This window comes from Anser anser (assembly GCF_964211835.1).
Source record: "Anser anser genome assembly, chromosome: 2".
NCBI lineage: Eukaryota > Metazoa > Chordata > Aves > Anseriformes > Anatidae > Anser > Anser anser.
In genome coordinates, this window is record NC_139721.1 from 79,046,053 (window position 1) to 79,060,864 (window position 14,812).

The 14,812-nt window shown below is 35.7% G+C and overlaps 1 protein-coding gene across 6 annotated transcripts in view; it reads right to left on the bottom strand.

Annotated features, from left to right (window-relative positions):
- Nucleotides 1-14,812, bottom strand: part of EXOC2 (exocyst complex component 2) — a 131,965-nt gene that overhangs the window by 96,210 nt on the left and 20,943 nt on the right. For all 6 annotated transcript variants that reach the window (XM_083826808.1, XM_083826806.1, XM_083826807.1 and 3 more), the window contains 2 exons: nucleotides 6,283-6,396; nucleotides 1,930-2,054 (listed from right to left, as the gene is read on the bottom strand). In XM_083826808.1, the coding sequence (XP_083682934.1) occupies nucleotides 1,930-2,054; nucleotides 6,283-6,396 (239 nt within the window). The remainder of the gene's footprint in view (nucleotides 1-1,929; nucleotides 2,055-6,282; nucleotides 6,397-14,812) is intronic.

The following is a 14,812-nucleotide window of genomic DNA, read 5'->3' on the forward strand; positions in this document are numbered from 1 at the left end:
AAACCCTTTCTGCATGGGCAATTAATGGGAAAATTCAAAAGAGAAATGCATATTAAAATGCTATAGAAGGAAGCTGTGACCTGTAATGCATCCTCATTAAGAATGTGGTCTCAGAAGTTGAGAACTAAATATTACATTGATTTTAAAGTTCCTTGAACTCCAGTGTTATAACTGTGAATGTGTAAAGGAGTAAGACTTCAAGTCTCTAAATTTCTTCTACAACAACATCAAGGTCATTCTCTTAGCACTATTTTAATGCACTGTTTATAACAACACAAGATACAAGTCTGCTTCCTTTTGAATACTTCAGGGAGATCACTATGAGAAAGACAAAACAAGCCATTTTGGTTACAGACATAAAGTGGCACCAAGAACCACGAGTCATCCCATTTTGAGTGCATAATTCATCTGAAGGACTGCATGGATGAAATCTAATTTTAGGTAAATTAAACACTGTTACAGATAAGAGATGCAAAATAGTATTAAATCTATCACCATTTTTAAAATTCAGAACAGAGCATTTTCAGTGAAATAGAGATTGCTTTCCCTACCATTTTATTAGTGTTTTTTATATTCCAGCTACCTTTCTGGCCTCTCCATTTTTCAGGCAATCGGTTTCCAGAGGCAAGAAGCCTACACTTTAAAAATGGGACAAGAAAAAAAACCACTAATTCGTGCTCTTTCTAAAAAGTCACAACACTCATGGTTTGCATTAGCTTTCTGTAAATCCTACTAAGCCTTTGCTAGTCCAAAAAATAATCTTACAAGATAACACGTATGCCCACCAGCACTGATTTTTTTTCCCATAGCAGTAACTGTTGGGAAACAGAACTCTGAACCTTAGAGTATTTATAAGCTTTATATGTTAAGCAGATTTGGTTGAAAAAAAAAAAAAAAAAAAAGGTCGCATTTCAATATTTTTTCAAGATTATTTATGTTTTTGAACTATTTTTATAAAATAGCATTTCAGATTTTCAGGATATTGAAGACTACTACAAAAATTAGCCTACTACCAATGGGCATTCTTAGAATTTAATAAAAATTTGGTTAAAAAGAGCTAGCTAGAGAATGCCTCATAATGATTTCCCTTCTCCCTGAGAGGCAAAAGTGGCTAACAGATGGTTAGTGAGTGGCCTCTAAGGGGGTCAACGGAAAACCAGCGCTTCTCCAAAGCAGGGCTCCCAAAACCAACAGAAGTGCTAGCTTGGCTGAGGCTATGAGTAGATAGATCCAAATTCACTCACTCCACAGTACTCATAACACAGGATCACAAGTGGTAATCCTGCAATACAAAGCAGTTGTACTGTATACATGCATACAGCATAATAGTAACTGTCAAACCTCCTAGGGATAAGCCCTGCACAGACAATTTCTTAGCCAACACAATCCTTAGTCCACACACATTTTATGCATTAAGTAAATACACAAATTTACATATATATATATATACACGTATATATATAAAATGGCACAGAAAATTAATGTAATCTCTCTACAGAGCTGCATTTTCCCCTCCAGTAAGCGGAATATAAAGGCTGATTTCCTAAATCTGAGTGCATTGAATATGTATGTAAATATCACAATTAACTATGAGATAAGGCATCATGAAATAGAAACTTTTATGTTGCTATAGTTTGTAAATCATCTTAGTATCACATTTAGTTCCATAATTCCCCACTTTTCTGGATCTGTGGGATATACAGCTCCAACAAAAGCCTCTAATTCCTGTCAAATACTTTTGGTGCGATTATTTGCAAATACACCACAACAATAAACTAGTCAGTCCCAGCTTGTGACCAAAATAACACAGATTTCAGACTCATACACTTTCAGAAAAAAATGCAAAGAACAGTATTTTTAATATTAAATCCAACTATACATGTAGATACTATCTTCTCTCTTATAGCATGCTTAGTAAGTACAATTTACCTGACAGAGCATCTTGTGCTTCAAAAAATGTGCTGAGACCTCCTTTCACATAAGCCAGACTCCCCTCATTTTTCTTATTAGCTTGTTTCTTCAAGTTCACAACAGCTGTTTTGAGCTGATCAAAACTGAAAACAAAAAAACACCATGACATTCAAGAAACAACTAAGGTCACCTAACGAATAAATAGAACAAGTTACTTAGAAAATAAAGACAGCTATTGTTGCATAAACTATTAAAAAGAGTAATTGCTAAACCAGTTTACTTCCTGAGAATGACAATTTACTGTTAGTCTGTATATTTTTGTGCCTTTTTAAAAATTTTCAATCCTAAAAGCAGTTCCTACTGCTTATGATGGAATAGACTTCTCTATGGTACAAATTAGTTAAGAAATTCTTCTAAATATGCAATATTGCTCTTAGCTAACTGCTTTTTTATATTAAATCTGCAATAATAAATCACTACACTTAGTATACTAGATCAACTACTGTAATGTTTATAATGACATGTTTAACTCTGCAGTTTAGCCCAAACCTTTTCACTTTCAGTTTCTGAAGTCCTTCAACATTTTTATTTTTGGTTTGCAAATGCAGTTCAGAATTGAACAGAATATTGATGCAAAAAATAAAGAAAAACTGAACGAATTTCTGCTTTATGAAAGTGTGTTTTCATATGTAGTCCACTTCCTTTTTTTTTTTTTGAAGGATGCTTTGAAGTAGAATATTAATATCCAATTTATCATTGTTATTTATACAGTATGTTTCTTTTTGTCTTGGTTTCCTAATGTTTCTAGACCAGTTTATATTTGATTTCAATTTTTTATTTCTTGCAAGCAGGTGCAATATGATCTCATTAGTTACATTGCTGAGACTCATAAAAACACCACAACAAAGAAGCTCAGAAATACAAATGCATGACTTTCATTCTTAAAAAAGTCTTTTCTCCTAACTGCAGGACAAAGTGATCTCCCTAAGACAAAAGAGACAGATGAAAAAGTGCACCATACCTCTGAGTATAGAGAAAAAACAATGGAGTAAAGAAATAAAGATACAAAGCAACTCCACTGATAGTTTTTGTCTGTTTTAAGCTGTGGTAGAAAAAGATATGTATTACAAAACAAGAACAAGCTTTGGATCAGGCAGCAAGAAGGCTATCACCACCTGCTGGGAGACAAGAACACTGGTGCACTTAGAGGCATTTTACTTTTCATACCAATAATGTCACAACATTTTACTTTATTTCCTGTTTCCATCTGCTGGTCAGAAACCACATTACCCAACGGCTGGATTACTCTACTTGGGCATACGAGAAGTACTTACCAGCAGCATTTTCAAAGTAACAAAAATCTGCACAGTTCTCTTTTTAAGCACTATTTCATGTTATCTGATGATCTAATAGTATGTCTAAATAGTTTATTTTTATTTGTCAGGCTGTTGCCAGGGAGGGGAAAAAAAAAAGATGTTATTTTGATTGCTTAAAAAAGAACTTCCTTCAAGGAAAAAACATACATAAGCTAACCAAAACATCAGCACACCACACATTTAGCACTCCTAATACCTGAGGTTACACAGAGGACGAGAACTAAACCATTGCTGTGTATTTCTGGAACAACGGCACAAATCATACGGGCAAGATAATTCAACAATTAACAGCAACAGAATAGAATATATCTAAAACTAGACATTCTGAAGTGGGAAAAAAACAATTTTGCTTCTTAAAATAAAATTATGATTAGATTCAATGCATGATTAGTTTCATCCTACCCTTTGAGTCATTCTTTCTGTTGACAGTTTTTCACGGCTTTTGGACCTTCAACACTAAGACTTAAATTTAAATTTTCTAAGTCAATGTGAACCTTTTTATTCCACTAGAACAAGGGGAACATGACTTGAAGCTGTTGATATTCAAAGACTTTCCTTTGCCCAGAAAGATTACGAACTTAAATTGATACTGGAAAAAAATATGTTAAAAATATTTCTTAACAGGAAGCTTCACATTCACATCAGACCAGATTTTAAGGCACTGAACCACTGTCATAGTACAAGGTAAAAAGGGGCCATACAAGCTAATGTATCAGTTCACAGTAGTGATGACCGGAAAATATCAGTATTTTTGCTGACACCTTGTCATATTAGAGATATAACCATCACATTATGCTTTTGTACACATTCTATGGTAATAAGAGTCATGTAATCAATTCTAAAAAATCATTTAATCCACTTTTTGGATCCAAGGCATCCTTAAAGGTACCTTAGTCACCTATGACAGGCACCCATCAAAGCAAATCTCAACAGCCTCCAGTGACGGTGATTCTGCAGCTTTCCAAGTTACTTGGTTCCAGGTCTTATGCAATCTAATATCATTTTTAATCTGTATGTAACCTAGATCTCCCTTGCTGCAAACTGAGTCAGCTGTTCTATTCCTAGCAAACCAAGAACAATTGACATCTACTCTTGAACTGCCAATACATCTTTCAGAACACGCATTCTGTATTAATTCTTTCTTTTCTACCAGCACTAAATTCATTCAAGCTATATGCCCACAGACATTTATATACTTTTATTTTTGTGATCAGCTACCACCTTTCTTACAGCAGTGGCCAAAACTGGGCAGAGCACTTCAGCTGCAGCTAAAATAATGCCAAGCAGAATAATTATCCCCGTATCTTACATAACCCTGCCTTGGCGATACACCCCAGAAGATGATTTGTACTGGGACCGCCAACTGGTATTTATGGCATGTTACAAACACCAGATCCTTGTCTGTGCTGCTGTTGCCTAACCCAGGGTTCCAAGAACTCTCCACAAGCTTCCTGGACTGCTTGAATCCTGCAACATTGCCCTTCCAGCAAATACTAGGGATGTTAAAATCTTCTCCAAGGAGACACATACATATAGCACTCTGTACCTTCAGCTGACTGCAAGTTGTTACCCTGATATACCTAACTGCAAGTCCTTGTCACCAAGTTGCAAGCCCACTGGCAAAAATGTTCCCACCCCACTTTTTCAATTGAATCCCATTTCTCACTGACAGTTTTTATTCTTTAAAGAAAGATCCATGCCTACCGAAGCAAAACATGCTGCCTCTGAAACCAGTCCTACAGCCAGCTGTGAACCTACAGGATGCATCCATTACTACCTGAACCTTTCAATTTCATCTATAATTAAAAGAAAATACCTGGGTTTCCATGTTCTTCACCACTGTACCCAGAATTTGTAATCACTCCTGATCTGTCCTACATCTCTCCAGGCAGTGCCATGGTACCCACATGAATGAACACCAAAAGGGCCAAGATTCAGGCAAACTTCTTAAACATAGTTACATTAAAAGTTGTCTGTTCTTTCTTAATTTGTCTCCCAAACTTTTTAAAAACCTAATGGTCACTGAAGAAGTTACCAGGTTGTGATAAATACAGTTAATTTTGAATCATCCTTCTTTTAGTTACCTGATTTCAAAAGATGCTATCATTGTGTGTGTTTTCATTAATAATGGTCCCTTGTTGTTGTTTTGGCCCCACTATTTATCGCTCTGAGAGCAAATTATTTCCCAGGCATATTAATGAATATATTTTTGAGCTCTTAAAGCAAAAAAAATCTCCTCCCCCTCAAAAAACAACAACAGCAAACATTTGTTTCTACCATTAGATTATGAGAAAATATTAAATAAATTTGTAGTGTTGTTTCCCTTCAAAACACTAATCAGAATAACCAGCAGAAAGCAGAACTCACCCTCTCTGGTAAAAATGCCTTCACATATTATCTGAACACCATCAGACAAAATTCAGAACTCATACATGCAAAAGTATGCATATGTAATCTATCCATGTAAGTACACATTATTATGAGATAGATACAACAATGAAGAATCATCAATATTTTAAGACTTTCCCTAAAGATTTACTCACTTGTCCATCTTCTTTATGCAGTAGAATTTTCTACAGGAGTTGACTGAAAGCTAACTGATAAGAGTTTTACTCTTAATCTGTTCAGTGCCCTCATCCTGACCCTCTAGTCATAGTCATGACTTAAGTTAACACCTGGAGTTTCCACTTAAGGCCGTGCTTCTTGACTTCTTGGCTCATAATGAGATTTAGCCTGAAGCAACGCAACTGCCATCTTGCACAGAAAAAAAATAAGCCACAAATTAACTCTGGTTAAAACTGAAGTTCTCCTCCTATCCACACTGAGAGAATTGGCTTTGTTGATTCAAGTCCCTACCCAAACAGAAATACCACAGGCAGTAGAGACTACAGGCCTATTACTTTAATGTCAATCACCAATGACACATCTACTTTACAACGAAAATGCAAATCTACTTGATATTATTAAAACAATAATTTATATAATAGCAGCAAACCTTGTTGTTGAATGATTCTCAATCAGGTACCAGGCAGCAGAGAAGTTTTCACTTGTGAAATCAGCACTCATCCCAGGGAACAGTGCCTCTAAATCTTTTTGAGGAAATCTGCCTCTGAAAAATGAATATTTATTTCTTCAGTGAGATTTATTCTGGTAAACAGCTTACAATTTAAAAAGTCATATAAAACAACAGCTCATGTTCCAGCAAAATGTAAATACAAATTTGCAACTCACTGTGAAAATAAATCTGGTATTGCAGACATAATGTGATCAGGAAAGAAAAGATAGAAATCAACTCTAAGTAAAATTAGTTGTATCATTTTGATTTCACCACTGTGCATATGTAAGAAAGTTTTGTCTATACAAAATGTTTCTAAAGAAAGAGAACTGCTGTCTTGAGAAAATGGGACAAACTCTCTATAATACTACTAATATTCAAACGCAGGACCATAAATACTGAATGTATTCTAAGTTAAATCTATCCTTTAAAAGGGGAAATCACTGCATCAAGCAGAGTAGAGAATATTCTCTATAATCCACGATATAGAGACCCTAATATCTGTCTAACTTTAAAACCACAGGACACCACCAGGTTGACAGCTTGTAAGTGGTCTTGTACCATCACTGTCTAAAGGCCCATTTGCAGCAGAAGTCCAATGGACATGTGAAAGATGACACAGCATACTTCCAGTATATAAAAATCCTTAGTTAAAATTATCCTCTTGCAAAACAGAATACACTGTTCTGCCCGTTGATAGTATACAAAACATGAAGGAGAAGTGGGCATGTGTCAACTGAGAAATAGCATGTTCTGTTTATTTTTATACAGTCTTATGCTGCGTAGAGAAAGCATGTGAGCCAATTCCTTGTGAAAGCAGATTCTCTGCAATGGCATTTTTGAAACTACAAGTAGTTTCTAAGATACTCATACAGAAAATGTATTCCATTCATTTTAAGTCAGTGAAAAAAAAAAAAGTTAAATCACTTTTTGATGAAAACATGACAATATTCTTCTCTCAGTCCAGACACACATTTAACACTTGGCCCATATTCATTCCACCATGCAGTCCTAATACGTCACCAGGTACACGCACCACTGTTCTTTACCACCAGCTGCATTCCAACTTCAGAAATTAATTAAGCCAAAGTAGTTTAAAAATGCATTATTTAATTTGGAGATCACAAATTTAAACTCAAAAGTCAATAATATCCCTCTCTGATGTTCACAAGCTTGGTGAACTCTGCTATACAAAGAATATTATACACAAATGCAAACTTGTGGTACTTTGCATTTAGGATCAAACTTGGCAAATGGGATCAGCTACTGGAAATTAATTTTAAATGTACAAAAAGACATTTGAATGGACATCAAAGTGATGTTTTGTTAGAAAGATGCTTGGTTTTTCTGTACTCTAGACATATTTCGCAATGGCTAAGGCTGTTTTTATGACAAAAAGCAAAAAGCAAATTAAATGAAGTAAATCTAAAGGCAGGCACATTAAAAAGTACAATTATACAGAAATAAAAGTTGTTCTCTATAAGTTTCTATTCATATCCAAATGGCCTTTCACACAAGCAGGTAAAAAGGACCACATACATAATGACATGGCACAGAAATCATTCATCACTAGCACCTGATTATAGCAAGGGCATGAAACTTTTTTTTTTTTTTTAAATGTTCAGAAAAAAAGTCAAATGCAATGCAAGGATAAGCGGTGACAGATATGAGAATTAGGGAGACAGGGAAAACTGTGAGAAACGAATGCACCAGCTAACAAGGAAGGTCCCAATATTTCTCTAAGCTCAATGAAAAAAAGCAATAATGCAATATAAAATTATAAGCATAAGCAGTAAGATTAAAGATTATCAATGACCTTGACTTTCATTAAAACGAGTTAGTGAGCAGAAAATGCTCACTAGAAGAAAACTTTAATCTATTCTTCCCTGAAATACATTTTAAGACAATAGCTTATTTTTTAAAGTACTCAAAAGTGCTACCAGGCATAAGAATTTACAGTACAATATTTCACATGTGATATATCCCATGGCTGCCCAAAAAATCTTTTATATTAAATCCATATGTGGTACATTTTTAAAATGCTAAAAACAAAATCAAGAACAACAAAAAGTCATTTTGTTGCTTTGAGACTCAGAACTCTTCTGCAAGTACCACATAAATGCACATACAAGATACAGAAACAGAATTTTGCTCGATTTTTCAGAACTTCAATATATTTCCTCAGAAACCAACAGAAATAGATATAACACAAAAAGCACAGCCACTCAACAAATATATTGTTACCAAATGCTACTTATTACTACAAGATTGCAAGACATATGCATGACAGTTTAAGCTTAAACATAAGCTATATAATTCCTAGGAAAGAAAAAAAAAAAAAAACACATAAGTTGAGATAGAGATCACTTATTTAGCTAGGGATGTAATAAATTCCTGCAAATGAGTTTTGCCCACAGAATGTCTGAGAGAAACAAAGTTTTTTTTTCAGTTTGATGTTTGACTGCATTGAAAAGTTATTGGGAGCTTTTTTCCAGCAGATGTATTTGTGTAGAATCATAAATTAGCAATGCATTTATGGGTGCTTTTATCTGTCTGGACATATTTTAGACATAGTCACAACAGAGTAGAAACATGAACGTGAATGTGTGTGGTACGTTAACAATACGTTTTACTCTATAGCATGTTACACTTATTTTCAATCATAAATTTTACCAGTAGTTTTTCCACTAACAGATATGGGTAGCTTGAAATGACTTGCTACAGCTGTCTTCACAACAAGCTGCTCACTAAGAAGTTCAAACTGAAAGCGACTGTATTTCTGCAATGTCTGGCCAGATGCATCTGAAAAGAGACTGACTCCATACACACACAAGTTTGTTTCATTAACTTCCATTAGCAAATTAAATAAATAAGTCCTTGGAAGTTGTTCTCATGAAAATTTGCTTACCATTTACTTATAAACAAGCACATATGTGACTTGGAAAAGTATTTCTGTTTTACTCATTTCAACATCATGGGGTGAACATGAACTAGTAGCAAAAGCTGAGTTCATGCTAGCACGCAAAGAAATTGTTTATCATTTTCGGTGGATTTGCTAGTTCTACAGAAGTCAATTCAGGAAGCAACTCTTAATACTCTATCATTGATTAAAAAGCAATAACTGTAAAAGGAATTACAACCAGAAAATGAACCCAGAAAGAAAAAGAAGAGGTAAATTTACCATCTTTGAAGACTCTATGCATTTCCCTACCTTTAGAGTTTCAGCAAGGGTAAACATATTGGATTTATATACTTTCTGCTAGGCAGACTATTTTGCTTAAAGCAAAACCAGATCTGGTAATAAAGTTCTAGCTAACATTTTAAAGTAGTCTTATTTATCCATCAGAACTATTAGGAAACAATTTAAAATACAAAAGAAATTAAAACTTTACATACTATTGATATTCATGAGATAACTGTAATACAAAAAAAATGGTTTCAAGCCACTGTATACTTTCACATTCCTCAAACTTATTTTGGCTGTATCTAATACTGTCATGCAGTGCTCCAAAACGGTCCTTGCTTCCACATAAAGGGCACGCACATGTAGTTTGGATTCAAACTTCATAAGGCACAACCAATTCCCTTCTGTCACACCTACCCAACAATACAAGTCCCTCCCTCCATGACCCCAAACTTAGGTTCCGTATAGCCTAGTACTCCGTAATTCAACATCACAGCATATATAAGGTCTTGCAAATTTTACTACAGAAGTTGTGCATATACAGAGCGTTTATATTCTCCAGCGGTTTAAGATCAGCTGTGATCTCAGTAGATAAATCACATCCCAGACCAGTCACAATTTAACAGCAGAGTTCTTGAGTAAATGGATACAAACGAACAGAGCTTGACGATGAATGCAGCTTAGCAAACTGTAAGTTTTCTGTAAAGATTATTTGCTCCCAGGGTCTCACAGTATGTTTTCCAGCATGCGTGGCAACATATACAGATTAAAGGCAGGTCCAAGAACAGGATACAGCCACCAAAAGGTAACTTGAACCTCAATTCCACAGGAGTTTATAGGTCAAAAGGAGCAACTTTAAATAAACACAGGTTCTGAATACCAACCAGCATAAACAAGCTCAAAGTAGGGCTGTTGTGCACTCCCCCTCTGTCTGGTACCAGCCAGACTCCTAGAAGCAGGCTAAGGACCAGCTGTGCTGCGTTAATCATACATGCAACAAGGCCAGCATAGAGGACACTGGAGTAGACTAAACACGATGAATCAAAAGGTGTTAACAAGGGTCTCTCCGCCAGCAAAAAGACAAGGATGCGCACCGGCAATGACTCTCTAGCAGTGCTGGGTTTATCAGAAATATGACAACAAAATGACAACCATATCTGAGTAATGGCAGAATGTGATGAGAAAAATCTACGAAGAAATTAATAAGTAGGTAGCTGAAACTGATGCATCAGCCTTATAAGCAGTAAGTGTTACTATACTTTTAGCGTCATAACAGTGTGACACATATCCTGCATCTCTCTCCTAGTTTCCACATTTTTTTCCTCTGGTGTCACTGTGATAAAAGTTTCCACGAGCCCCTTATATTCAAGGATGAAACTGCTGAGTTTCCGTATGCTCCATTTAAAAATAAATACATTATCCTAGCCTCCAGAAAGTCTTTTCCCATCTCAGGGCAGCAAGCTGATGCTTGCCGTTAGGTGGCAGCGTAAGATCATCTCTTCCTCCTGCCAGACGAACTGTTTTGGAAGCTGGCGTGGGAAGAGGGAAGCATCTGTATTGAGTGGGTGGATATAGAAGTATGTGGAATGTACTTAGCATGTCAGCGTTTGCTTTCATGTACGAGATGGATCCACCATAATGACCTCTGCTACATGCAAAACAACAAACAATACTCAAAATTTTTCAAACTACCGCCAGGTCTGCCTGCAGTTACTTAGTCTGACAGAGTAGGTAGGGGAAGCAGGGAACCTTTCACATAAACAAGGACTTGTTGTGCAAGAGGGTAGAAGCGTATGCAACACATCTGAGCAAGCAGTTCATTCACAAATCTTACACAGTTCTTAATTTTCCACCAACTGATTTCACCCGGTGCTCTTATGAAATAGGTCTCACGTATTGTCTCCCAGAGCTGCTCAAAATCCTTGTCAGGACATGACCTACCAACATAGTCCCGTAACCATCCCACACTGTGAACACCAACCCAAGCACTGCAACATAGCTGTTACTGTTAGTATTTTCATGCCAACTTTCCACACTTCTCAGACTGAGGTCACTACTTGGTATACAATTTTTCTTCCTGCAAGCTATTTAAGTCTCCTGTAAAGATTTCTGGCTACATCTCCCTAACACCACAGCCAGGAATATTCCTTGGGGTGGAGGGTGGCACAGACCTGCTTTGCACTTAAAGCCAGATGGCGATAGAAAATCAAGGCTCTAAGTCCTTAATAGATCCTGAAAATTAATAAACTAGAACTCAAAGATTAAATATTTTAAATATCTGTTTTCTTTTGTGAAGGAAGTACTTCACAGCATGCACACAATGTGCACTAACTGATAGCAGTGCAACAAAACCTCATAAAATGGGATCAGTTCTTTGTTCTAGGCTATGAATTATACAACCATGGACAAAGTGTACAGGACAATAATGTGTGCAAACACTCTTCTATTAACACATTTGTGACTTGATTATGTTTCAATAGTGATTTGTAACCAGCAAGATACAGCTTTATTACAATATGATTCATTTTGTTATTTAGCAACTGATATTCTTTTTCTTCCCCTTCATTTTTTTTGAAGTTATTTTTGTGGCACAACAACAGGAATTAGGTCTTGGAAAACACGAAGGGCTTATCAGGTAGAAATTATTAATACTTAGTACTTGTTAAGCTCGCAAGCTAAAAGATGATGCTGTGTATGCATTAAATTCCAGTCATTCACAATTAACCTCCAACCTTACACCTACTGAGTCAGAATAAAGTTTTTGTCCCCATAACAGCCAGCAGTTTAATGAAATGTTGTACTAAAGCGCTGTTATGGAACCTTTTTTTCTAGTATTTCATTGTCCCAATTGCAACACCTTGAAAGTAAGTACTCAGCTGTGTAATTCACACACTATGAATAATTTTTAAATGCATTTTAATTGGACTAAGTACCATAAACATTTTTAAAGCCCACAAATGCAACTTTTAGAACTGAGCATAATCTATATTAAAAATAAAATAAACCGCACAGGACAGGTGATCTAATTCTTTCCGGGATGTCTTTTCTGTATCATTTGCTGATGACTGACGACCACTTTCTGGAAGGACTTCTTTCTCTCCATGTGTAGGCTACCCACTTCCTGCCTGCTCTTCAGCGTGCTCCCCTCTAGCTTTTTCCTATCCCGGCTTCTTACAACTGGTGTTCACTCTGTTTTTCTCTCTGATCCTTTCTTTAAGTGCTTCTTTTGTTTACCATGTTTGTATGACCAATACACGGCACTCCTTTCCTTTTCTTATCACCCATCAGGCTGCAAGGCAGGGGGTTGGAAACCCCACCAAGTCAGCCCAATGCTAAACAGTTCGGCTTCAAAAGGGAAGTACATCCCAATTTGCACACATTAAAAAATAGTTTAAAGAAGCCAAAGGTATTAACAAAGGAGAAATCAGCTATACTACCGAGTCCAATCTCCTTTTATACACAACTGTTCTTTATCATATTAGGCTTTTATTTTAAAACATCCCAAGATTCCAACAATTTTTATCACTCCTAGTGATAAACTATTCCCATGCCTAGTAATGGTTAATGCTAATAGCCTACTTATAAACTTCCCTAATTTATAATTGCATTTTTTTCACTACCTTGTAAAATATTTCTCCCTCCTCACCCACCCTCTACTTCAAGTACTTGCAAACATGTTTAACTAAACAACATGGTATTAAAGATTATTTTATGAAAGTAAACACTGTATTGCTCCAATTTTTCAAAAAATTATGAAAAAAATCCATTGGGGAGACACTTAAAGTTACACGCAGATGTTCCATCTATATATAGTCTTAACTATTAACACTATGCTGTTACCCGCAGTATGTGAGCAGCCCAGGCTTTTCATGTCTTTCCCCATCTCTTTCCCGTCTCCACGATTCTCATTCCCTCTCCACAACTATTTGTAATATTGACTAGTGTTTCTTCTCTCAAACTCGTCATTTTCAACAGCAGTGCTTGCCACAATCTTCATGTTTCACCTCCAGTGAACTTGGAGGTGAATAAACAATGAACCAGGCTTGATGTAATGCTTCCCCAAGTATTTCTTTATCCCACTCCACCCTAACCCCACTCCAGAGTTCTTATTTTCTACCTGTATTTACATAGTTCTGACTTCCTTTTTTTTTTCTTTCTTTTTCACGCAAAATCTGAGGTTTCATTAACATGCTTATTCCCTAATGCTTCCAGATAAAACTTTTAAAACATGGTATTTTTCTTTTCCTGTTTAACAAACATCCAAACTAATGACTTTGAATTAAACTAATCTTAAACTGATTCTCTTCAGGTTTCTGGGAGACAATTCTTAATCTATCAAATTCACGCTGTCATGACTGTAAGAACTGTTAATTTTGGTTATGTAGTTGAGTATTACAATAAAAGTTTTCTTAAAATAAGCAGAACCTGTTATATCCAATGCATTTACAGAAAGAATTCTTGTGAGAAACACATAGATAGACGACTGATGCAACAGAACCAACTTAAAGTTATCTTGACTTAAATTCCAGATAAAATAATAGAAAAGCTGTTACAGGGCATTCAACAAACAGAAAATTAAAGCAGAAAAAAATAGTTTTAACGTCAGTCAGAAATGTTTCGTACAATATTTGAAAACATATCATACAGGCTTTAAGATTAAGTGCTTCACTGAAAAATGTGAGACGTGACATGTTAGTGTTTAGCAATGCCAACAGAATATATCACATGGATTAAAGAACTAGCTAATTACAAAAAAAAAATAAAACAACAGTAACATCAAAAAGCAGATCAACCAGTGGAGAAACAAACCTGAGAAAATCCACACATAAAGTTTTAATATAGCCCACGCTACTTTTTCATTTGTATTTGCATCACTTGCTAACTTTGTCACCAACTTTTTTTTATTAATAGTTGGTGAAAATGTTAAGTAACGAAAGACTCTGTCATCTGGATTAAGAAGACCAACTTGTCTAGGAAGCAACAAACAGAACAGTGACAAATGTAAAAAGATACAGCTAAGATAAAAGAATCCGGATCACGGCTACACAATAATGAGTGGCCATGACAGTAGCAAAAGTAGCAACTTCAGAGAATTAGCTAACAAATACGTCATTGCTAGTTCCCCATGTAGCACTGTGTTAAAAAAGGATTATTTTATTTCTTGAATTTACAAACAGGGGACAGAGGGTGGGAGCAGACACAAGAAGTCTTCCCGTAAGACTCTGGAATACTGTCCAGTTCTAGAGTCCCCATTTTAACAGAACTGTAAAACAAGAGGAGATGAAA